Here is a 26,919-nt window from a genome sequence, read left to right on the forward strand (position 1 = left end):
TGACATGGACTAGCACTCACCTTCCTGCACCCTCCATTGATTTCCATGCTATCGCCACCCTTGTCAAATGGTTAATCCAAGTCCACTGGGCCTACTGCCTCTGATCACTTGGTCATAATGACCATCTCTGAATTTGTGGGTATGATAATGGTCATAGGTAAAACTACTTTTACACAACCGCCTTCTCTCATGTCGCGAAAAGAGCTGATTTGTAAGTAGGACACTTTAAAACCCTCAATTCCACTCATTGTCAGCGGAAAATTTCAATCCAAGTAAACATGGATTCAAAATTCTGCCACGAAACTCTGCACCCTCATACCTCTCACCTTCTCAGCCCAATTTTAGTCACCTTTCACCCTAATATCGGTGTGGTCACCCCATCAGTCAGTTTCAGCAAGCGTGAGGTAGTGTACACTGTTAGGAAAGCGTGAGGTAAATCAAAGCTCGATATCTGGGTTATTTAAAGGTACGAATTCCGAACTGACATGGATTGCTCGGATCAAAGTAAAACTCCAGTCACCAACTGGAAAGGAAATTGAACAAAATGAGACGGGGATATCCATGTTTGATGATGTCAGCAATTCGAATGTCACAAGTGGAAATTTTTATTTTAGGGTGGCAAAAAGGTACCTGGTTTGGCTAAACCTTTATAAACCAGTGGTTGAGAAAATATATTCCCATGGGAACCCCTGCTGTTAAGTTCATGCTTATGGAGTTAGTTGGTGGTGAAATGGCAAACTGGATTGAGAACTTGCTTCAGTGATAGAAAGTAAAATGTGGCTGTCAGGAGGAGAATGTCCATCTGGTTAGTTTGAAGTAGGAGAGTACTGCAGTGATCAGTAGGACAGTTATTGCTTGTAATTATATCAACGATTTGGACAGCAGTGTTACAAGTAGACTTTCAATATTCACAGACGACACCAAATTTGGAGGGAAAGGTCTTTGTCCATCGTTCAATGGAGTACTGCTCACTGCTATGAGCTGGTGCCCCAGCTTCACATCTGCCTCTCCTAGATTCTGGAGAATTTATAGCTCTCAACATTTTAGGAACTTTATTTCTTCTACCCATCTCTCCCCCCCCCACCTCCCACCCATCACTCCCACCCCACCTCTACATGAAATATGAAATGGCATACTCATGTTAGAGAACATTGTTCCAAGTATTAAGAATGCTTTGAGGGTAGTTTGGTACAGGTGAGATGATCTGAATTTCCTTGAAGGACAATTAATTTTCTAAATTAACCATTGAGAGAGGTATGTTAACCGTTGTGGGAAAAGGAGGAGAAGCAACATTTTGGGCATGAGCCATTCTTCAAAGCAAGAGAAAGAGAAAATATCAGGGAATTGTGTTTGAAAAATCTTATTGTCCTTATTTTTCTGCCTATGCATACCTACTGGTACTCTATATTAGTTATACTAATTTTCAATTATCAATTGCATAACATTGTGCTTCAGTGACAGCGATGAAGAACCTGGGACTATGGAAGACAATGACGCCTCTCTGAGCATTCCTGTGCGATACAAGGCTGACATACTCTTCACTAGGTAATGTACCAAGCAATTGACGATGTGGTACTCTTTACCTTGGTCATGTTTCCACAAGTCGAAAAAGCTAAATGAACAGTGACATGAAAACACAATATTGCTTTTTCCATTCTCTCCAATCACAGTGCAGAGATTTATTTTTCCTTTTGTTGATGAGTCAATCATATTCCAAATGTAAAATCCTGTGCTAGCTGAATTAAACCAGTGTGAGAACATAGGATACTCGGCATGGATCCTTCACAATAACGATGCTGAGGCTTATTATTGAACAGTTGAAAGTTGGACGTTCCACTTCTTTGATGCTCAGTGACAGAGAGGAACACTTGTTGAGTTGATCTGGAAAAGCAGGAACACTTGTATAATTGATCAGAAACAGCAGGAACACTTGTGGAATTGATTGGGAATAACAGGGACACTTGAGTTGATATGCATTCTTATTTATTGGAAAACTCTTAAGCAGGAGTTTTGTTTAATTATTGCTTCTACAAAATTGTGATTAATAGAAATAACTGGAATTATATGTATAGTATATATTAGGTTTGCTTTCAAAGTGGGTTACTATCCTGGTGAGAAATGAAGGAGATGAAAGATATTTCTCTTTCAGGGTGGTACACATGTACATTTGTACTTTGTACCCCAGAAATATACCACTTGATATACCACGATACAAATCAAAGGAAGTCTTTTGGTTGAGACCATGACTCGGCAATGAAAAACGTGCTATGTAGCTGTGGCTGTGAGAAGGACTTGGACTGTGAAATGGTCTCAGGAAATACTGACGTGGGCGATGATACCATTCGTTCAAAGCTGTGCAATTTATATTAACTAGCATAACCCGCGCTCTGCGGGACATGTTGGGGTGGGTGTGTTTGAGAAAGGAACTGATACAGAGTATCAGTAGTAATTTTACTTTAATGCAGTAAGTGGAATACCATTTCACTGTTTCAGAACCATTTTATTTACTTTTTTTGTACCATGCACCTCATATTGTCTTTGAGATAATGTAAGCCGAATATCACGTTACTCGAGCACAAAAAAAGTCGAAGATAGCGCGACATGAAACCACAAACTCGGAAATAATATATAAGATTTAACCTCCAGCAGATTGGTCTTAGTAAATGCATTCAAACATTCAAAAGTTGAACCTTTTATTCTGTCGAGGTAGCTATTTTAAAATGCATTCATAAGTTTCTTCTTCTTATTATTCTTATTCTTATTCTTATTCTTATTCTTCTTCTCTTTGATGCAGAGAAACCAACTTCAACCATTATGAGATTGGAAAGGAGATCAGCATCCAGGCGGCAGAAGAGTCGAAGCATCAATACAACTTTACATTCAAGGTATAGTCTCACTTACGAGTACACATCACATATCCGTAAAGCATGGATGTATTCCTCCAATCGCGTCGAGCAGAGTTCTGAGGATGTAAATAAGCGAGGTCACACTGACCTGATCCAATGCTGATGGCAGCATTTTTCAGGGCAACTCACAAGGTTGCTTGAAAATCTTAAACAGTGGGCCTGTTTTCAAAAGGCAAAATTATACCTGGTGACCAAGACCTGGCCCTCACCAAGCTCTGTAAAGTCTCTGTCTGCCATCTCAGAATGGTGACCATTTTATGCTGCTAAAATGGTACTGCTTCTACAGACAGACTGAAAAGGTAACCCTTGCATTTGCATCATCAGTATTCTGGTATCTCTTGCCTCTATGAGCACCTTCCTACTGCTGTTTCGGACATTATATATTTCATGAGAGTTTCATGAAAAAGGATGGATTTGTTGTGCAGCTCATTTGTGTGAACAAGAATGTTTGGGTTAAATCTAAATCTTAACTAAATGAAGAATCTTAACTGCGATTTATAAAATGAAAGACAAATTATGCACGTATATTGTGCGCGTGCGCGCGCGCGCACACACACACACACACACACACACACACACACACACACACACACACACACACACACACACACACACACACACACACACACACACACACACACACACACACACACACACACACACACACACATTTCTCACACTCACCTTGCAAAAACCTTCCAAAAACAGGTGTGAATAGTAGATGTTATGCACCAAGCTGAAAAGCAGCAAATACAGACCCAGCAGTTGCAAAAAAGACAAAATATAAATGCAAGAGAACATACATACCAACAGATATGTTGTGACAAATGGGAGAAGGATAAAAGAGCAGGAAAGTATTGAAAAAAAAGAAGAGTTGGACAGATTGGGGATTGACAAAAAGGTTGACTGGAATGGCGAAGAAGAGGTCAGCTGAATTGGGCATGGAGAATGAATCATTATTTTATCAATACCCAAGACGAAGGACACGACACAAATGGCTTTAAAAAATGGCAGTTCTGAGCTAATCGGACAAGTGTAGGTTTTGCAAGCCAGAAACAGAAAGCACGAGCCATCTCCTGTCAGGATGTAAAAAACTCATGTCAGAACAGCTGTACACACAAAGGCACAACAAGGTATGTCGAGTAATCCACTGGCACGTCTGCAAGAATTTCAAAATTCCCAGTTCCACAAAATTCATGGAAGCATGAACCAAAAACAATTATTGAAAACAAGGACATAATGCTCACACACGATCTGATGATCTTATCCAGCACGAACACAGAAAACAAAGCACTGCAACCAGACATATTACTCAGAAACAAAAAGGAAAAGAAGGCATTGCTAATTGAGGATTCAGTACCCAGTGATTTTGGTCTAAATAACACAGAAATCAAGAAAATAACCAATTATTAAGACCTCAGGAATGAAGTGAAAAGGTCATGGAAATTGCCGAAATTGTACCATTGACAATTAGAGCAATGGGAATGATAAAGAAGAACCTCGTGAAGATCTAACAAATCATCCCTGGGAACATTACCACAAACAAATCACAGTTGGAGGCTGTCCAGGGCTCAGTAACGATCCTGAAAAGAGCCTCCGGGACAAAACTCTGAGAACAACACAAATTTACAACTGAGGCCATGAATCGCAATCCTTCACTGAAATGAAGGTGGATACTACTAACCCTGGGAGGACTCTCTTCCACCTTCTGAAACCCAAATTGTGTAGACAACAATTTTACAACACACACACACGGCACACCCGATGGAGATATAAGCTTCAGTCATCCCTGAGGACACCATAAGCTGAACAAAACTAGGATGAACCAAATCCCAGGCAAGTCGAGCTTTCATTATAAGCAGTGTTGATGTTCAGTTCTTGATTCAATGGAAAAGGGAACATTAGGAAGAAATGCTATAATTTCAATATGATAATTTGCATTGGAGGTGGATGATGAGTCCTCACAGACTTATTGATGTATCTCAAAGAGTTTCAAAACTTGAGGATTGTCACTCATCAAGTTCAATATGATTTTGGCTTTTGGATGCTGTAGCAAAACGCTCATACAGAGCACATTGATTAATTGTTTGGGATTTGGGTTCTGTTATGTATTTATGACATTGAGTAATCGAGCAGCATAATGCACACAACATGGTAATCTAAATTCCTGAATCCAAGTGTTTTGGACACCTGATCTAATCAGAATTGTGACAATACAGTGGGAAGTTAGTTGTTGCTTGTCACTGTTTGTTATCTGCATGTTATAAGATACTGAGGTTCATGGATGAGCTTAACCTTCTACATTTTTATGCCTCTGCTGACTATGTCACCAGAGGCATTATGTTTTGTTTTGGGGGTTGTCCGTCCGTCCGTGCTAATTTTCTTTGTTTTTCTCTGCAACTGCTTATCTGATTGACACTGAATTTTCACCATAGGTACGATTACTCATGTAGAATGTTTAATGTCACTTATGATATCATAGGTCATGTGGTGTGGCAGCCATGCTGGAAAAAAGAAAAAAACTTTGGACATTTGTAGCTCCAAAACTGATCCATGTAAAAAAAAATTAAACTTGGCACATGTCAAGTACTCCTCATGGGAAATAAGTGTGATTTTTGGGGTTTTTTTGATGACGAGCAGAGTACCCGCCCTCCGGGCGATCGTGTTCCAAATATCCAACACATTCTTCTGCCACATACCTTTATTTGGGTGGTGTATAGGCAACTGACATATCTGTGTACACACAAAAAAAACCCCCAGGTTAGGCCTTAGTTATTTTATAACTTGGTTTTTGCAGTTCTTCAGCTAAAATGTAGGGTCGGTAGGTCGAAATATAAATATAAATATAATTTCAATTTTGAGAAATTATATATTTTTATGATTTTTTTTTTGGATGTTCCATGTAAAAGACAAGGGTAAGTGGTGGGAAAATAAATATAAATCCCGGACCAGGAGGATCTAAGAAAACATTGAAGATGGAAGACAATTCAAATGCAGGATGCCCATGTTCACTGTATCATCTGATGTGAAAAACAATAAAGAAGGGATTAAAACTTGTTTTTACAATATAGTCTGGCATGTTTTTCTTAAAGAAACCTGTTGGATCATCAAACAAATGGAAACAATACTGAGAAAATTACTGTCCAAGTCGTATATGTGTGCATGCACACCAGTGCATTGTGCTGGATATGATTTTAAAAAGGTGTCTACTCGGAGTCAACACGCTCAAAACGGTCAATCAGAGCCATAACCAGCTCTTACTTTTCAGCGGGCATCTGATCGTACCGTCTCCCCATCCCCATGAGCACATCAAAGGCTGATTTTTGGTCCATTGAAGGCTGAATATCAGCATCTTGCAGGGAAATGTTGACATACTTGGCACCAAAATCTTTCAATATGAACAGCGGTGTACAACTTTCGATGGAAACAAAATCGGCATGATCGAGAGTCGCCTGCGAATCATCCCTGTTGCTGCACTGAATTGATGCAATAGTTTGGCCAGAATATTCATCGTCAAGATGTTGCGTGATTAAATCACCAATACAGTCACTCAAATTTATACCGCTCACATACTTCTTAACGATCACTTTCACCCCAGAAACCACAGTCAATCTGAACCACGCTGGCCACTGCTCAGATGCCATGACCGAAGACGAATGCACAGTTCTACTGCGCAGAGCTGCGCAGTTTGGTACGCGCACGAAATTATATTTTGAAAATAAATGCCGACGTTTACATTTCGGGTTTTGAAACTTTTGCACCTTCAGCGGAAAATGTATAAATATAAAATTACCCCTGTGTGGGGGTGACGGTTATCTCTATAATACCACAAGTTCTCAATGTTCAGTTATGACTGAAGACTACTGCGAAGTTCTACTATGCAGCTCGAACTGCGCAGTTTGGTTAAAGATGACTCAGCATTTTGGCGCGCGCGCACCAAATTATATATTGAAAATAAATGCTGACGTTTACATTTCGGGTTTTGAAACTTTTGCACCTTCGGCGGAAAATGTGTAAATATACAAGGTCAGCTGCTATGCAATGACACCATTCATTAACTTTTACCATGCCCAGTAGAGAATATACAGCCTCCTGAAGGTAGGGCAGTTTTTGCAAACTTTGAAGTCACGTGACGTGAAAACGAAAGCGAAATTCGAAAATCCGTCCTGACCAAATTTAGATATTGTCCCATACATTCATATTCCACGATCAAATTCAACATCGCTTGAGAAATGTAAGAGGAGATAGATTTTGAAAATCGTCATTTTGGCATTTTTTGCCAACTTTGAAGTCATGTGACACGAAAACATAAGTGAATATCGAAAATCTGGCCTGACCAAATTTAGATATTGTCCCATAGATTCATATGCTACAATCAAATTCAAGATCGCTTGAGAAATGGCGGAGGACATGGAATTTGAAAATCGTCATTTTCTCAACTTCAAAAGCCTCGTGACCTTGACCTTGACCTTCGGTGACCTTGAAAGTCATACCATCGTGTATGGCTCATCGACCTCTATCAGGATCACTAATGACCAGATTTCCCGCTTCAACTTCATTGTGAACGGACGGACGGACGGATCAAAGGACATTGACACCCATATTATCCGGTCATGCTCGAAGAGATGACCTAAAAAGGCTAAAAATGTGTTTTATATTTATATTTCATTTCGGCAAATATACCCTCGGCGGATCCGTAAACCAAGTTATAAAATAACTAAGGCCTCACGTGGATAAAGCAAAAACATACTGACTGCTTATAATTCAAAACACTTCCCAGCAATGAAAAATGTGGGGACAGGAATAGTGCACTGTAAATGTTGTGGACTTGTAATACCCTCCCCCACCTGGAGGCGGTGCTACACAATACACATTTGCATGGAGAATTTGCGTCCCCTCCCCCTCCCCCCAAGACAACAACCAAAGATAAAACCCCTATACATTCATTGGGGTAATGCTGATCCTCTGTAGCAAGTCTGGATGTAATTGGCCCAGAACTGTAGGAGGAGTAGCATGGCAACAAACAAACACACAAACACCGGTCCGTGAATTATAGTAAGGATTTCATAGGTGGCTTTGTTATGACATCATAATTGCATATGTCGAGGGGTTTATCCGATCCATATGAAAATTTTTGAGGGTTATCTCAGGCTAAATTATATGTTGGAAAAAATTGATGATGTCATCTGTCATGTGGTTCAGCAACCATATTGTTTTAAATATAAAAATCTTCTCCGGAATGGCTTGTCAGATTGAGGGGAACTTCACCCACATGTTCCCCAAGCCTTGGAAATATCAGGGTGTTCATGAATAATTAATTGGTCACATGGTCTGGCAGCCATGTTCGATTTAATGAAAATATTGAAATATTTTCTCTTGAACCGCTTTATCAATCAACGTGAAACTTCACAATTATGATCTAATAGTCATGGAAAATATATGTTTTACATTTCAACCTGATCGGACACATGGCTGGCAGCCAGAATTATTTAATTTTTTGAATCTGGGTTCAGGAATTCAAATCAAACTTGGAACAAGTATGTATAATGATGTAATAATGTGGGCAGAGGCATATCTGTTGACGTTGCAACGTCTAAGAGTGTTGCTCAAGTTTTTTTTCTGTTTCTACAACCTTTAAATGTGATTAACGGTGCTTACACTCTACGGCTGCTCCTTACAGGTTCAGAACCTGGGGATATTCCCAGTGGAAGGCTTGCAAGTCCACCTGGTTGTGCCTGGTCTTTCATTGGCAGGAAATCCTTTAATGAGTCTCGGGGATGTACACACGGTGAGTGAAAGCTTTTTGTCACAGTGAGAACTCCTCATTTGAAATCATTATCATCTGGACTTTCAATATAATTCTTTCCTTCAAAGCATCAAGCAAGTGGTGCACCACCATCTCATGTCATGCCCACTCTTGTTCTTACCCCTACTGGTTGTGTCCATCTTTGGTCCCACTGTCAGTATGTTGCTGTTATACCCTCTGTCCTCTCACGCTTCCATGAGCCTACATTTTGTAAAAATAAAAATAAAAAATACAGAAAACACATTTTGAGGTACACATGATGACTGGTGCATTCTTCTCAATGCAGGATGGAGGATCAGTGTGTACCATATTTCTTGTGAAGGGTTGGCCAGAGCAGGGCAAGAGTCTGACTCTTCATGATGAGACCTTCAATGAGGCCATGGAACTGGTAAATTACACAGAACAAATCTGTATGAACACTTTTACTTCCCAAGAGTTGTTATATGTTTCTTACAACACAGCTCAGGATGTGAACTTTTCATCCTTTGCATTCAGCTGTTTTGTGAACCTCAACATCCTAACGTCTTCCACTTCTGAAGACTATAATCGGAACAAAATATTGACAGGCAAAGAATCATCCAAGTTATTGGTATTTACAGGGAAGGTAGTTCAGCCTTCTACAGATACAATATCTAAAATGAATGAGCCAAGTTTCAATGCACAATTTATATCACTATAGGATATAGTCAGGATGAACCCGACCTTCATTTTTTTATGTGATTTGAAAGGAGACAAGTTACATGTTCATATTAATCAGGTCCATAGTTACAGTGCCTACAGAAAGTCTACACCGCCTTTCAAAATTTTCACCTTTTGTTGCCTTATAGCTTGGAATGAAATTACATGAAATCAGATTTTTTTTTCCACCTTTATTTACACATTGAAACCCACAATTTCCAATTATAACAAAAACTACAAATTTCAGAAAATTGCTTAATAATACAAAACTATAATATCTTGGTTGGATAAGTGTCCACCTCCCTTATTATAGCAATTGTAAACTAGAAGGGCATTCGGTAGAGCGCATACCTCCACCACGTAATGCCTGATCCACGAGAACATTTCAGGCCCAATACATTTTTGAAATATGATATAAATTCAGGTCAGGTCAGGTATGGGAGCATGTGCCAGAACAGCGCGTCGCTGCGTCCACTTTCCGCCGGTACTCCAGGGGCCTCCGTCTGGCCATCCCCCAGGCAGATGCCAGGCCCATCCCCATCTCCTTGAGATGATGGTCAACCTGCTGTAACCATGAGGCACGTGGTCGGCCCACTGGCCTCCTCCACTCATGAGGCTCCCTCGCTGAGAGAATCTGGTGAGCAGGATCAGCGTCAGGAAAACGAGCCACATGTCCATACAGCCGCAGCTGACGCTCACAGACTATGCAGGTAACAAATCTCATCCGAGTCTCTCTCAGCAACCGCTCGTTGGACACAAAATCCGACCAGCGATAGCCAAGGATTCTCCGAAGAGACCTGGTACCAAAGGAATTAAGTCTCCGTCTCAGATCCTTGGTCAAAGTCCAAATCTCGCACCCATAGAGCAAGACTGGAAGTACCAAGGACCTGAAGACTCGGACTTTCGTCCTCCCGCACAGGTACCGGCAGCGCCACACCCCATGATCCAGTGAATCCATGACTCCCCAGGCCCGACCCAGACGTCTATTGACCTCCGGCTCACAACCTGCGGAGACATGAATATCACTGCCAAGGTAAGTGAATCTATCCACGACCTCAACATCCTCACCACAAACAGACACAGACAGGACAGCAGCATCCAAGATGTCACCGAAAGCCTGGATCTTTGTTTTGACCCAAGAAATCCGTAATCCCAACGGCTCCGACTCCTCATTCAGCACCTCGAGGGCCCCCAAGAGGATGTCTAAAGTCTCCGCAAAGATGACTGCATCATCTGCAAAATCAAGGTCCGAGATCTTGACATTGCCAAACGATGCACCGCAACTTGATCTCTCCGACATCCTCCCAAAAATCCAGTCCATACAAGTGCTGAAAAGTGTGGGGGCAAGTACACATCCCTGACGAACTCCAGTAACAACTGGAAATAAGTCAGAGGCGGTACCACCACACTTCACAGCACTCTCAGTACCAGAGTAGAGTTCAGACATCAGATCGATCAGTTTCAGTGGCACCCCACGAAGACCAAGAATCCTCCAGAGGACATCCCGATTCACTGAATCGAACGCTTTACAGAGATCAACATAGGCTGCAAGCAGCCCCTGCCGAAACTCTCGTCTGCGTTCGGTGAGGACACGAAGTGCAAGGATACGGTCAATCGTTGACCTCTTTGGTGTAAAGCCTGACTGCTCTGGACGCTGGTGCTCAAGCAGATGGTGGCGAACCCTATCAAGAATTATCCGAGCAAAGACCTTGCCCGGCACTGAGAGCAGCGTCACCCCTCGGTAGTTGTTGCAGTCTTGGCGATCACCCTTCCCTTTCCAGAGAGGGACAACAAGGCCCCTCTTCCAGTCAGTTGGGATGATGCCTGTGTTCCAGGCAGAGCACAAAACTGCATGCAACGATGCGAGTGCAGCATTTCCACCAGCCTTGAGAAGTTCGGCATGGATGCCACAGATCCCTGGAGCTTTGCCCCGTTTCAACTGGTTCACCGCAGCCCGTGTTTCCACAAGCGATGGTGGACCACAGTTGATTCGAGGGTCAGCAACAGGGATTGTAACACCCTTGACGTCCAACTCGACAGCTGGGGGATCAGCCTGGTACAACCGCTCGAAGTAACCGGCCCAGCGGGCCTTCACTTCAGACTCCTCTGTCAAGAGCCTACCACTCTCTGCTCGAACTGCAGTGCTCCGAGGGATGGGCTTGGATGAACGTAATGCGCGAATTCCCCTGTAAGCGGGACGAGAATCACCTGTCCACAGGTGATGCTCTACCCCCTCACAGATTCCTCGCACATAGGCCTCCTTGTCCACCCTCAGTGCACGTACAGTTTTACGCCTCAGCTCCCTGAACAGCTCAGCTCTGCCATTCAGCCTGGCCCTGCGACTCTGGTCAATGGTATCCAGTGTCCCTTGAGAGACAAAATTCTTCTTTGCCCTGCGGTGAACTCCAAGGCATCCACCGGCAACATCAAGGACGGTGGTCTTGAAGGTGTTCCACAACTCTTCAGGACCCCCAAAGCACCCAGACCCCCCAAGTGTCCACTCAGCCTGTTCGCAAACTCCTCAGCTACTCTCTCATCCCTGAGCTTGGCAACATCCAGCCTAGGCTGGGATGGTACCATTCTCCAGGATTTAAGGTGCAGCTTTAGAGTTGCTACAACAAGCCTGTGGTCAGTATTGAGGAACTGAGCACTCCGGTAGACCCTGCAGTTCTGGATCATCCTCCAGCGACCGTCAATGAGGACATGGTCAATCTCCTTTGCCACACCGCCAGCGTTGGAATACCAAGTCCAGCGATGAGCTTGCGGGCGCTGAAACCATGAACCAGCCACCCTAAGTCCATGACTTCTTGCAAAGTCAAGGAACTTAGTGCTATTCTGGTTCATAGTTCCTGACCCATGGGGACCAACACACACCTCATAACCATCCCTATCAGTTCCAGTCGATGCATTGAAATCCCCCAAGACTAGAAGTGTATCTCGTCTGGGGCACTGATCAACCACAGACTCGAGTGTGGCGTAGAATGTGTCCTTCACGGTAACATCACTCGCCTCAGTCGGAGCATAAATAGAGACCAGGGAAATGACACAAGGAGTGACGAATCCTTAATCTCATAATACGCTCGTTGACCGGTGTTACCTCAATTATCATTGGGGTCAGCTTATTGGACACAGCTACAGCAACTCCTTGGGTATGGTAACCATCAGAGCGACCAGACCAATAGTAGGTGTAACCACCCACCATTATCTCGCCGCAATCCGGTCTCCGAACCTCAGAGAGAGCTGCAATCCCGATGTCCAAACGCTTGAGCTCAGATGATAACAGAGACAGGTGATCATCCTCTCTTAGGGATAGGACATTCCAGGCACCCACCCGAAGGGACCGCCTCAGGTTAACCCAAGGAGACCGCCGTCTGGTGGACGACACCTCAGCACCACTCCGACACACTCTCCCGCAATCTGACCCAGGGATGTTACCCCGTGGTTTCCCTCCTATCAAAGATTGGGGGTCCCGAAGGCTTTGCCCCAATCCCATCATCCGGTGAGCTGCCCTGCGAAGGGAAGCTGCACAGGAGGTACTCCCACGGAGTGGGTTTTCAGATTTTTTTGCGTTTTTGCGTTTTGCGGAATGAAGCGTTTTACGGTGGCTGGAGTGCAAATCCTGCCACCAACCTCCTAATAAGAAGTAACCCAACTGCAGGAGGACGTCCCCAGACACAGTTTGGCACTAGATATGGATGGCCGTTGGCTCACAAGGAGCTCCTCCGCCCTTTGACAGGTTTTGTTTTTAATCCTGCTGGGTGTCCATATCCAAACACCCTCCTCACCAGAAAACCTGGTGGGGGAGACGGTTTAGTCGCCGACAACCCGACATTACAATATCGTTTTTGGCCCAATCTCTCAATGATGAAGAATCACTTTCGAATTAAATAATTATCCTCTCCAGATTCGGATTTTCACCAAAATCGAATCGATTCTTCCTTGCCACACACCCAATATGTCCACCATGTTTCGTCCGAATCCATCCACAACTTTTTGAGATATCGTGCTATATATTAGTTTAGCACTATCTCTCAATGGTGAAGAATCCTTTAAAAATTATCATATCCGGATCTGGATCTTTACCAAAATTGAAGCAATTCTTCCTTGTCACACACCCAACATGTCCACCAAGTTTCATCCAAATCCGTCCACAACTTTTTGAGATATCGTGTTACGTATAGTTTTTGCCCCATATCTCTCAACGGTGAAGAATCACTTAAAAATTATTGTAGCCAGATCTGGATCTTCACCAAAATCTTATCACTTTGTCCTTGTCACACACCAAATCTGTCCATAAAATTTCAACGAGATCCGTCCACAACTTTTTCAGATATCATGCACAAAGACAAACAAACAGACAGAAAGGGGTGAAAACATAACCTCCTTCACATTCGGTGGTGGAGGTAATTAGCTCAGGTGTAACCAATCACCTTCAAAATCACACACCAAGTTAATTGGCCTCCACCTGTGTTAAATTCTTGTACACTGATCCTTCCCAATTCCATATCCAGGCGATGCATGACATTGCTCGGCGCCAAAGGAAGGGAGTACTCAGTTTTACTCTGTTTGTTTGTTTGTTTTTGGTTCACGAGTCAGTAAGTGACTACTATATTCGGTGTGTGTGTGTGTGTGTGTGTGTGTGTGTGTGTGTGTGTGTGTGTGTGTGTGTGTGTGTGTGTGTGTGTGTGTGTGTGTGTGTGTGTGTGTGTGTGTGTGTGTGTGTGTGTGTGTGTGTGTGTGTGTGTGTGTGTGTGTGTGTCTGTCCCGAGCATAGCTCCGTAGGTTTTGATCCGATCCTGATAAAATTTGGGTGGGAGGTTTATATCATGATATCGTGTTTTCTTGAGAATGGGCGTTGTGCGCCCATTACGAGCAGAGCCACGCACAGAAAACGTGTTTTTAGGGGGTAGCCGATTTCAAGTTGCATCTTCTCCGAGGGGGTTGTCGAATCTGGCAGGTGTTTCGGTATTTGGTTAGCCCAATGGCACCTGCATAGCCCCACGGAGCTCGATTTTTCATTTTCGTCCCAAGCTCAAGGTCACAAGGTCACGAACTTAGAAAATTGCGAATTTTGACATAAAAATCATACGACTGCCTAAACTTTGAGAGTTGGGATGACAATATTTTTTATGCATAATCTTGAGGTCATTCCCCATCTAAAGTCTTGAAATCATTTTGCTCTATATCGAACACCTTTCCCGTGGTGCCCCCTTCAAGTTTGTTTTTAACACTGATTTCATCAAAGTATGGATAATCCGAGCAGTGCGAAATGCCATATAGCCTATATGACGTTATATTGTTCCTGGAATGTTCCAGAGGAAGTTTTGCACCAAAGGTCATAATACTTGACCTTTGACCTTTAAAGTTCACAAAGGTCAAATTTTCAAAGTTGTGTGAATCAAACTGGGTTTTCGACCTTCTTCGACGAACTAACTCCAATAAGCTATAGCACATATCCTGTTTCCTTATTTTAATGTCCACAACATTGTTTTGTGACCTTTAAAGGTTATGCAAAGGTCAAATTTTGAAAGTTGTTGAACGAAACCGGGTTTTCGACATTTTGCTGCTCATAACCTGTCACCCGTATCACATCATGTTGATCATTTTTATAACTTGGTCAAACATTATCACATTGTCTCATCCTTGACTTCTGAAACAATCTACATCGTCAAATACCGCTCGTGAACCATTGCAGTCTCCAGACTTATCTTTCTTTCTTTCTTTCTTTCTGTCTTTCTTTCTTGTTTGTCTTAGTGATATTTAAGCCATCCTTTCAGCGAGGAAGCTGAAATTTAAGGATAAAATTGAAGATATGTTTTGGCGAAAACAGCATTTTAATTTTTTTTTGGATAATCAATTAATTGATTCATTACTTAATTATCATCGATTTATTAAGTATTTATTTATTTTATTTCTCATATGGTCAATATCTCAGGCACATTTTGAGCTAGGAAGCTGATATTTGGACATGACAATGAACAAGTGATTTGGCTATAAAGGGTGTTTTTGATTTATTGATCAATTAATCGATTAATTATTCATTTTTCTATGAATTACTTAATTTTCAAAAGCTACAGATTTGGATGAAACGGTGGTAGTTTAGGTATTCTACTGCGACTGAGCGGACACATCCAAGATAGAGTTCACAATGCCGCCCCATGAGTCTTTGTCCATCATCAGTGTCTGCATGTCCGCTATGTCATGCTGGATATCCCTTGCTACACAGTTGATGTAGTTCAGTGGCCTTCTTCCTCTGGTTGGGCAAGGCAATCTCAAGCAGATCACGTCAGGTAGAATTTGATCTTTGGCACGGAAACAGTGACCAGCAAAACGTGTTCTGCGACGAACTACAACGGTAGAAATGGGTGGTATGTCTCCGTAGATCTCTGCTTTTGTTCTGTGTTCCCGCCAGCTGATGTTCTGGACTCTCATAAGAAGCCGAGCATATGTGCCATCGAGCCGGTCCTGCATGGCCTTCCTCATGGTCCATGTTTCTGATCCATTTCAGAGTATGTTCTCTACACAAGCTCTAAAGAATGCAAGTTTGGTAGATCTTGAAACGTTAGACTGCCAGATGTGCTGCAGCCTGTTACATGCACTCCAGGCTTGATCTTTGCATGACATGAAATCTTTCTTGGAGTCAGCTACATAAGACCCGAAGTACTTAAAGTCTTTGACTTCATTTAGTTGTGAGCCATCCTTGGAGAAGATTGGTAGCTGATCAGCATCCTCATTTACTGTCATATATTATGGTTTCTTGGCATTTAGAAACAGACCGACCTTAGCTGAAGCATCCTCAACAGAAATTAGAAGGTCTTGAGCATCCTTCAAAAGTGTCGCTGTTAAGGTGATGTCATCTGCATAGTCAAGGTCTGTGAGATGCTTATCTCTGTCGTGATTTGATCTTTTTGGCTTGTTGTCAATTCCTTTCTCTTTCATGGTCTCTACTGAATGCCTGAGAATGTAATCCACAACTATAACCAAAAGATAAGGAGCAAGGGTGTCCCCTTGGAGAAGGCCTGCAGTTGTGAGAAAAACTCTTTGGTTGGGCCATCCATACTTTGAACATAGCTCGAGGGGTTGTTGTACATTATGGCAATTGCTTGCACTGTTTCTTCTGGGATGCCATAGTTCAAAAGAATTTGAAGCATGACGTTCCTGTTGATGCTGTCAAAGATCTTGGAGAAATCCACAAATACGAAGCTTGCTTTCTGCTTCGAGATCGTTAGTTCTTCTGTGATTCTCCTTAAAGCAAGAATCTGAGGTGTTGTAGATCTGCCTTTCCGGAAACCATTCTGGTTGCGTCGGAGAATAGGATAGAGATTGTGGTATCCGAGGCGCAGCTGAACATGGAGAGCGAGAGCGTAGCAGTAACTCCGCTTTATTGTGCGTCCGGATGTACATCACTGCCACCCCTAGCAGGCGAGTCATGATATACGAAAACCCAATCACGTGATACAGCACACTTCTCCCCTCGTAAAATGACAATTCAAATGAAGAAATGACAATTATAACATGACCAAACGAAACCAATCAACATGCAAAATCCTCCAAGTACCGCGGCCGTCTCCTGACCCGCCTCGGACAGGCAGCGACGCCAGACGGCCCAGGCTCGGATGCCTCCCGGCTCGGTCGAGGTGAGACCCTCGCCGGACTTGCCCCATCCGCAACAACAACGGCCCCCGGCCGACAAGCTTGCCCGTCGTCCTCGAGCAGGACTGAATCAGGTAAACACCCCGCGGGCGCCGACACGTCCGGCCCTGGCGATACAACGTCTGGCCATGGCGACATCACAGGTGGTGGTCCCACATCGCTCGGCACGGGGGGGGGGTGACGCTGAACAGTGATCATGCATTTGGTCCACGTGCCACTTCCACACCTCCCCACCATCAGTCCGCACCATGCAATTCGCCGGCCCCAGTCCCACAGAGACCACAGCCGGCACCCATTTCGAACCGTGGAAATAATCGCGCACCATTACCCGCTGTCTCACAGCAAAACCACGCAGCAGCGTCGGGCGCGACACCGCCCCACTCACCGACCCTCCAGGTCGCAGCAAATCCAGTCTGGACCGCAATGCCCGTCCATAGAGACGAATGGCAGGAGAATCCCCCGCTTACAGGATGAATCGCGTTCCTGTATTGGAGCAAAAAGACATTGACCACTGTCTGCACAGGTGCAACACCCCCCCTCCCCCTGCGCAAAGCCCGTTTCAACATCTTAATAAACGACTCCGCCTGCCCATTCATCGCAGGATGATACGGTGCGGACCTTAGATGTCGAATACCATTTTGACGCATAAACTCATCAAATACATCTGTGATGAACTGCGGACCGTTATCAGAGACCAGAACCTCGGGTCATCCTTTATTAGCAAAGATCGTCCGCAGTTTTTCTACTGTAATGTTTGCTGATGTATGCTGCATCACTACAACCTCCGGCCATTTAGAGAATGCATCGATCACAATCAAAAACATTTTCCCATTAACCGGCCCCGCAAAATCCACATGGACCCTCTGCCAGGCCCTTCCTTGGGTAGGCCATAGTCCCGAAGCTCGACGCGGGTTATCAGCATCTGTTTAGCACGTGGTGCAATGCTTAACCAACTGCTCAATATCTTTATCCAACCCCGGCCACCACAACAGGCTACGAGCAAGACTCTTGGTCTTCACGTTGCCAAGGTGACTGACATGCAGTTCTTCCAAACACCGCTGCCTGAACTTCGGTGGAATCACCGCCCTCATTCCCCACATAACGCACCGTTGGACCAACGACAGCTCCGATGCGTGCGACGCGAAAGGCTGAAATGCCGATGTTGAAGGTAGATCGCTCCAATTTCCCGTAGAAACCACCTGGACGACACGGGCGAGCACTGGATCATGAGCCGATTCCACCGCGACCTGTTTGGCCGTGATCGGCCCGCTTTGGACTTGGCCCAGCGCGAACACATCAACCTGGTCGGCCGACTCAGACGCAGCTGGACCCTCCGTGCAAGGCAAGCGTGAGAGCCCGTCGCAGTTAGCATGCTTTTCGGTGCTCCGGAACTGAATATCGTAATCGTAAGCAGCAATAAACATACACCACCGCTGTATCCGCGTGGCCGCTACCACCGGTACCCCGCGTTCGGGTCTCAGGATGAATTGAAGTGGTTTGTGATCCGTCTGCAAAGTGAAATGCCGCCCCAGCAGGTATTGATGAAACCTCCGCACACCCCAAACAAGGCTGAGAGACTCAAGCTCGATCTGGGCATATTCCCGCTCTGCTGCGGACAGGGTCCAGGATGCAAAACAAACAGGCTGCTCGGAACCATCGTCCATCCTGTGGGAGAGCACTGCCCCGATGCCATATGCAGAGCTGTTGCATGCCAATAAGAGCGGACGCGCAGGCTCGTAGTGCACGAGGACCGTATCCTCTGTGAGCAGCCGCTTGACGTGGTCGAACGCTGCCTGGTGTGCAGGCCCCCAGGCCCAGCGCTCCTCCATCCTGAGCAACTGAGTTAACGGTGCAAGCTGTGAGCTGAGCCCGCGCACAAACCTTTGGTAATACTGGGCCATACCAATGAAGGAGCGCAGCTGTGTCTTGTCACGAGGCGGTGGCATGTGCTGAATCCCTCCACGTTCCGAGGGCCTTTCAACAGCCCTCCGACGTGATGATGTACCCGAGGTATTTCAAGCGCTGCTTGAAGAACGCGCACTTGTCTCTGTTCAAGCGCAGGCCACACGCTTCTAGCTTCGTCAGCACTTGGGCAATGTTCGCAAGATGCTCGTCCGCCGTTTTCCCCGCAATGAGCACATCGTCCAGGTAGGTTTGAGCGGGCAGGCCAATGCAAACCTGATCCATGGCTTTCTGCCACAAGGCCAGGGCCGAAGCAATCCCAAAACAGAGTCGGGTATATCGATAGAGCCCTTGACACGTGTTGATTGTCAAAAGGTCGCTACTCCCTGGATCCATCGGCAGGTGAAAATACGCATCACGCAGATCAAGGTTTGTGAAATATTGACTCCCCGCCAATCGTGCATATATTTCATCGATTAACGGCAGTGGATATTGCTCCATGCTGAGCCCCAGGTTAACCGTGGACGGTCCCCAAGCTAAAGGTACTGGACAACATTTTCTGCCTCCACCTTATCCCAACAAACTACAACCACTTTCTCTACATCGCTCCATGGGTTTATTTTAGGAAGAAAGCCAACTCAAGTCAGCCCTGCCAGCACAAGCCAATCAACAGGTCCAACCTGCCTTCAATGTTGTGCTTTCCCTGTCCTTTACCTCTCTATTATTGCAGACAATTATGTAATTTTCCCTTTCACCTACTTTGTGACTGACATCATTGGACTATCCATCGTGAGGCAAGGGCATCAGGTTATTGTGCCATTAATGGTTGTAATTGAGTCGCAGCTGCTTTCTCTCAAAGCAGTTTTTACACAGCTGGCCAAAAGCTACGAATGGCAATTCCAACATTTTAATTTTGATTACCTTCTAGCAAATGTAATACACTTGTGAAATCCTGTTGAAACACAATTATGTTGGATAAAACAAGCATGTATTGGTCCTCATATTTCTCTACAGATGCTGCACTAGAATAGCACTTTTAGTCAACTTGTACTCCTTTGCAGAGCAAATGCAGGCCAAGAGAGCTCAGAGGCAATCACACTACCAACTGAGGTATCCTCATATCCCTCAACCTTCAATATGTAACCTTCCATTGAGCTCTTCCATCCAAGCGTTAATACTTGGCTCTGATTTAGAGTGGATGCTACAAACTTCGAAATTCAAACACCTCCCGCTGTGTACATCACAAGGCATCTGTTGCATTCAGTGATGATTCTCCTTGTAAACGGTAATGGTTGAAACACAGCTATTATTTTCAAGTCATCATAGCATGGCCTTTTTACCTCAAACGCCATATTGCCCACACAGACAAAACCAACCGTCACTTTTGTTCCTGATGACGTCGCTGTCGTTTCCCAAACGTGTAAATTCTATACATAACATCGACGCCATGTACTGCAAAACCTCACAGCTGAATGCAAAACATCCCCCGCTGTGTAATTCAAAATTGTAATTCAAAACACCTTATTGTACTGGAAAACATGAGGACAGGAATGCTGTACCGTAAATGGTGGAGACTTGTAATACCCTCTTCCACCTCGAGGCAGAGTAACACGATTCACATTTACATCGATAATTTGTATCCCTCCCACTCCCCCCCTCCCCCCACCCAAAGACCGCCAGCAAAGATGAAAACTTCCCTATACCTCAATTGGAATCATGATGATCCTATGCAGCAAGTCTGGATGTAATTAGCCCAGAACTGTAGGAGGAGCAGCATGACAAACAAACACACAAACACCGGTCCGTGAATTCTAGTAAGAATGTGTTATACATGGAAATATCAGAATTTGTTGTGGTTGCATATGTCTAAACCTCGCATCTCTTTGTTGTTTTGTCTATTAAAGACGTTACCTTTTTAGATGGTCTTTATAGATTGGCAATTGCTGTGTTCCTCACTAACAAAGAGGTAATTGAATGTTGTTTGTTGTCAGGACTGCCAGTCCACACACTGCCACAGTGTGGAGTGCTCTCTTGGGCAGTTAGGTGTATACTCTGCACTCTATCTGACATTTACTGGTCACCTGTGGTCACCTTCTTTCCACCAGGTGAGTGCGTTCTCTATCAATATATTAATTTATTTCTTGTATAGCAGTTTTAATTTAAAACAAAATCTCAAAGCATTTTACAAAGAAGAAGAATAAAAATTTAGAACGAGTAGAGAAATAGAAAATTGCAGGTCAACAAAGATAGAGGTAAAGAAAAGGCAACTGTAAAAAGATAGTCTGGTCAGGTCAGCTATGGGAGCATGCGCCGGAGCAGCACGTCGCTGCGTCCACTTTTCGCCAGTACTCCCAGGGTCTCCGTTTGGCCATCCCCCAGGCAGATGCCTGGCCCATCTCCATTTCCTTGAGATATTGATCAATCTGCTGCAAACACGAGGCACATGGTTGGCCCATTGGCCTCTTCCACTCACGAGGCTCCATTCCTGACAGAATCTGGTGAGCAGGATCAGCATCAGGAAAACGAGCCACATGTCCATACAGCCACAGCTGATGCTCATGGACTATGCAAGTAACATATCTCATTTGAGTCTCTCTCAGCTACAGCTTCTTGGACACAAAGTCTGACCAGTGAGCGCCAAGGATTCTCTGAAGAGAACTAGAACCAAAGGAATTAAGTCTCCATCTCAGATCCCTGGTCAGAGTCCAAGTCTCACATCCATAGAGCAAGACTGGAAGCACCAAGGACGTGAAGACTCGGACTTTCGTCCTCCTGCACAGGCACCGGCAGAGCCACACCCCGTAATCCAGTGAATCCATGACTCCCCAGGCCAGAACCAGACGTCTGTTGACCTCTGGCTTACAGCCAGCAGAGACATGAATATCATTGCCAAGATAAGTAAATCTCTCCGTGACCTCAACGTCCTTGGCACAAACAGGTACAGACAGGATAGCAGCATCCAAGATATCATTGAAAGCCTGTATCTTAGCTTTGACCCAGGAAACCTTTAATCACAGCGGCTCTGACTCCACATTCAGCACCTCAAGGGCCTCCAAAAGGATATCCAGAGTCTACGCAAAGATAAATGCATCATCTGGGAAATCAATGTCAGAGATATTAACATTCCCAAACGATGCACAACAACTTGATCTCTCCAACATTCTCCCAGAATCCAGTCCATACAAGTGTTGAAAAGTGTGGGTGCCAGAACACACCCTTGACGAACTCCAGTCACAACTGGAAATGTCAGTGATGGTATCACCACGCCTCACAGCACTGTCAGTACCAGAGTTGAGTTCAAACATCAGATCGATCAGTTTTGGTGGCACCCCACGAAGACCAAGAATCCTCCAGAGGGCATCCCGATTCACTGAGTCAAACACTTTGCAGAGATCAACATGGGCTCCAAGCAGCCCCTGCTGAAACTATCATCTGCCTTTTGTGAGGACCCGAAGAGCAAGGATACGGTCAATCATTGACCTCTTTGGTGTAAAGCCTAACTGCTCTGGACGATGGTGCTCAAACAGATGGTGGTGAATCCAATCAAAGAAGTTGCCCGGCACTGAGAGCAGCATCACCCCTCGGTGATGTAATCTGGTGTCACGGAACCTCCAACATGACCAGACCACTTGTAACCTGCAGTCCATACAGGCCTTTGTTACTTGTTCAAGTTACTGGCATCGCTCGCGTATTCTTCCTGAAGGGCACCATGGGATCTTTAAGGTCTATCAAGCACCAACTAATAACTGCAGATGGGACGCCCAGTCCATCTGAGGGATGGCACACACATTGATGAATCTCCCTGCTTGTGATACACCAGGATGACAGTTTATAGTTGAGTCTGGATTCAAATCCAGGCTTGACAACCCAGATTTCCCTTCTGTCCTCACCCTTCACCTCCCCCTCCCTCTCCAATCTCTCCCCTCCCTCTCTAATCTCTCCCCCTCCCTCCCCAATCACTCTCTATCTCTCTCTCTCTCTCTCTCTCTCTCTCTCTCTCTCTCTCTCTCTCTCTCTCTCTCTCTCTCTCTCTTCATCCCTCTCTCTATCACCATACCTATCTCTCTCTACCCCTCTCTGTCCCTCAGCTCCCTTTCTCCTCCTCCTCTCTCTTCCTCTTTTCTTTACCATTTTCAGACCTCATTCTCTCTTTCCTGAGAAGTAAAATTTTTAAAATTACCTTTTCCACTTCCTCCAAATCCAACATCTCCCACCCAACCAACATGTCTATTTCTATAACTTTTCGTTATTTATCTGAATTTTAAGTGTATTGTTTTATTATTACTGTATCTTCTAAAATTGCAAGGGAAATCCATCTGACTGTGTTGCGACATTTTACTCGTTTCACTGGTTTCCAAGAGTTACACCAGGGGTGTTGTCACTTCATGCCAATAGCAGTATGCTGGGAGATTCAGAGAACAGAGCCAAACTAAGAGAGCTCCTTCAAAAATCTGCAGTGAACCCACAAACATGGTGAGTGTGTCAAATCCCATCGATATGACATGTTACAGTCTGAAAAATGTCCCTTACTGCCAGCAACCTAACTGTCTTCCCCACCAAGTTTCTTGGTGAGGAGGATGTATGATATGGACATTGGACACCCAGCAGGATGAAAAACAAAGCCTGTCAAAGGGCGGTGGAGCTCCTTGTGAGCCAACGGCCATCCATATCTATTGCCCAACTGTGTCTGCGGACGTCCTCCTGCATTTGGGAAACTTTTTATGAGGGGTTGGTGGCAGGATTAGCACTCTGGCCACCATAAAACCCTTCATTCCAGAAAACGTACTAAAAGCATTAAAAAAAAAATCTATGGGATTAGGGAAAAGTCTTTGATCCCTGAATGCTGAAAAAAAGAAAAAAAGATCCCAAATATTTGATTATAGGAGGGAAACCATGGGGTAATCTTCCCGGATCAGATTGTGGTAGTGTATGTCGGGGTGGTGCTGAGGTGTAGTATAGTAGCATTCTCTGAGGTATATTATCGGCATAGTAGCACTCTGAGGTTCGGTGACCGGATTGCGGCGAGATCATGGCAGGTGTTTACACCTTCTATTGATCTGGTCGCTGTGATGGTTACCATGCCCAAGGAGTTGCTGTTGCTGTGTCCAATAAGCTGACTCAAGTGGGGAATCTTTGAGGGGGTAGAGCATCACCTGTGGTCAAGTTGTTCGCGTCCTGCTTATAGGGGAATTTGCGCATTGCGTTCCTCCAAGCCCGTTCCTTGGGGTGCTGCAGTTCGAGCAGAGGGTGGTGACCTCTTGACAGAGGAGTCTTGTATTCATGTCGTTGCATGCAGTCCTGTGCTCTGCCTGGAACACAGGCATCATCCCAACTGACTGGAAGAGAGGCCTTGTCATCCCTCTCTGGAAAGGGTAGAGTGATCGCCAGGACTGCAACAACTACCGAAGGGTGACGCTGCTCTCAGTGCCGGGCAAGGTCTTTCCTCGGATAATTATTGATGGGGTTCGTCACCATTTCTTTGAGCACCAGCTCCCAGAGCAGTCAGGCTTAACACCAAAGAGGTCAAGGATTGACCATATCTTTGCCCTTCTTGCCCTTCGGGTCCTTGCTGAACGCAGACGAGAGTTTCAGCAGTGGCTGCTTGCCGTCTATGGTGATATCTGCAAAGCGTTTGATTCAGTGAATCGGGAAGCCCTCTTGGTCTTGGTGGATTCTTGTTCTTGGTGGGGTGCCACCAAAACTGATCAATCTGATGTCTGAACTATACTCTGGTGCTGTGAGATGTGGTGTTGCCATCTCTGACTTACTTCGAATTGCTACTGGAGTTCGTCATGGGTGTGTGCTGGCCCCCTCACTTTTCAGCACTTGTATCAACTGGATTCTGGGGAGGATGTCAGAGAGATCAAGTTTCAGTGCATTGTTTGGGAATAGCAAGATCTCTGACCTTGATTTCGCAGATGATGCAGTCATCTTTGTGGAGACTCTAGATATCCTTTTGGGGCCCCTCGAGGTGCTGAATGAGGAGTTGGAGCCACTGGGATTATGGGTTTCCTCAGTCAAAACTAAGATCTGGGCTTTCAATGACATCTTGGATGCTGCTGTCCTGTCTGTACCTGCTTGTGGCGAGCATGTTGAGGTCACCTAGAGATTGACTTACCTTGGCAGTGACATTCATTTCTCTGCTGGCTGTGAGCCAGAGGTCAACAGACGTCTGGGTCAGGCCTGGGGAGTCATGGATTCACTGGACCATGGGGTGTGGCGCTGCAGGTACCTGTGCGGGAGGACGAAGTTCCGAGTCTTCAAGTTCTTGGTGCTTCCAGTCTTGCTCTATGGATGTGAGACTTTGACTCTGACCAGGGATCTGAGATGGAGACTTAATTCCTTTGGTACCATGTCTCTTCGCAGAATCCTTGGCTATCGCTAGTCAGACTTTGTGTCCAACGAGCGGTTGCTGAGAGAGACTCAAATGAGATTTGTTACCCGCATCGTCTGTGAGTATCAGCTGCGGCTGTATGGACATGTGGCTCATTTTCCTGATGCTGATCCTGCTCACCAGATTCTCTCAGCAATGGAGCCTCGTGAGTGGAGGAGGCCATTGGGCCGACCACGTGCCTCGTGGTTGCAGCAGGTTGTTCAGCATCTCATGGAGATGGGGATGGGCCAGGCACCTGCCTGGGGAATAGCCAGATGGAGGCCCCTGGAGTACCAATGGAAAGTCGATGCAGCGACGTGCTGCTCTGGCGCATGCTCCCATACCTGACCTGACCTGACTACCAGCAGCTCTTGTGTGCTTTCGAGAGAGCAGAGGGTGCTAATAATTTCTAAGTGTGACGAGGCTACCATTGGACAGCAGGTGTATAACAGCAACAGCCTTTTAAGTGAAGAGAATTTGAAAACCCTGGAGGAACAACTCAACCGCAATAAATGGCATACATTTGGTAAAGTAAGTGCTCTGTAAAGTAAGTGCCCAGTAAACTAAGATTAATAAGGAAGAATTGATTGCTCTTATCAACCGATTGCATGCTCGACATATGGGGTAACTAGAAGGGCACTCAGTTGAGCGCATACCTCTGCCACGCAATGCCTGATCTCCGAGAACATATCGGGCCCAATACATTTTTGGAATGTCATGCTGGATATCGTTTTTGGCCGGATCTCTCAATGGTGAAGAATCACTTGAAAAATTAAATTATTATCGTATACAAATCCGGATTCGGCTATTCACCAAAATCGAATCAATTCGTCCTTGCCACATACCCAACGTGTCCACCAATTTTAGTCTGACTCCGTGCATAACTTATTGAGATATCGTGTTATATATCGGAATAACCCTAACTCTCAATGGTGAAGAATCACTTTAAAATAATCAGATCCGGATCCGAATTTGGAGCATCACCAAAATTTAATCAATTCTTCCATGTCACACACCCAATATGTTCCACCAAGTTTCATTCGAATCCGTCCACAACTTTTTGAGATATCCTGCATACAGACAGACAAACAGACAAACAAACAGACAGAAAAGGGGTGAAAACATAACCTCCTTCACCTTTGATGGTGGAAGTAATAAGGATGGCAGTCCTCATGAAGATGGAATCGCAATGAAACCTACATTGGCTGGAAATAGTTACAAGACCATATCTGATCTGAACTGCAACCGGGCGTAGTGGCGTGCGCCTGTAATCCGGCTACTCGGAGGCTTGGGTTGGAGGATCGTTTGAAGACGGGCACTCTGCGCTGGGCTGCGCGATGAGAGGGTGTTGGGCAGCCTGGAATCGTGGCGAAACCCAATCCTTATCCCTGTGTCATAAGACGCGACCATGGTTGCGTCAGGAAGGGCATCCGGCGTAAAACCGATGCCAAATCAGTATGCGGATCATAACGGATGATCCGCTGTGGCGACCCCTAACAGGAGTAGCCGAAAGACAAACAACAACAACATCTGGTCTGAACTGAAAAATTGATTGTTAAATGAAGGAAGAGATGCCATCTAAAATCATTCAAGTATACACC

At 45.0% G+C, this 26,919-nt stretch overlaps 1 protein-coding gene across 1 annotated transcript in view; it reads left to right on the forward strand.

Annotated features, from left to right (window-relative positions):
* LOC147015038 (integrin alpha-11-like) overlaps positions 1 to 26,919 on the forward strand; it is an 80,504-nt gene that overhangs the window by 33,011 nt on the left and 20,574 nt on the right. Inside the window, exons 5-9 of the mRNA XM_085849204.1 lie at positions 1,456 to 1,545; positions 2,795 to 2,885; positions 8,587 to 8,694; positions 8,999 to 9,100; positions 20,937 to 21,050. Coding sequence (XP_085705330.1) covers positions 1,456 to 1,545; positions 2,795 to 2,885; positions 8,587 to 8,694; positions 8,999 to 9,100; positions 20,937 to 21,050 — 505 coding nt within the window. The remainder of the gene's footprint in view (positions 1 to 1,455; positions 1,546 to 2,794; positions 2,886 to 8,586; positions 8,695 to 8,998; positions 9,101 to 20,936; positions 21,051 to 26,919) is intronic.

The sequence above is a fragment of the Eptatretus burgeri genome, chromosome 12 (genome assembly GCF_056783735.1).
Source record: "Eptatretus burgeri isolate ZD-2024b chromosome 12, Ebu_testis_v1, whole genome shotgun sequence".
NCBI lineage: Eukaryota > Metazoa > Chordata > Myxini > Myxiniformes > Myxinidae > Eptatretus > Eptatretus burgeri.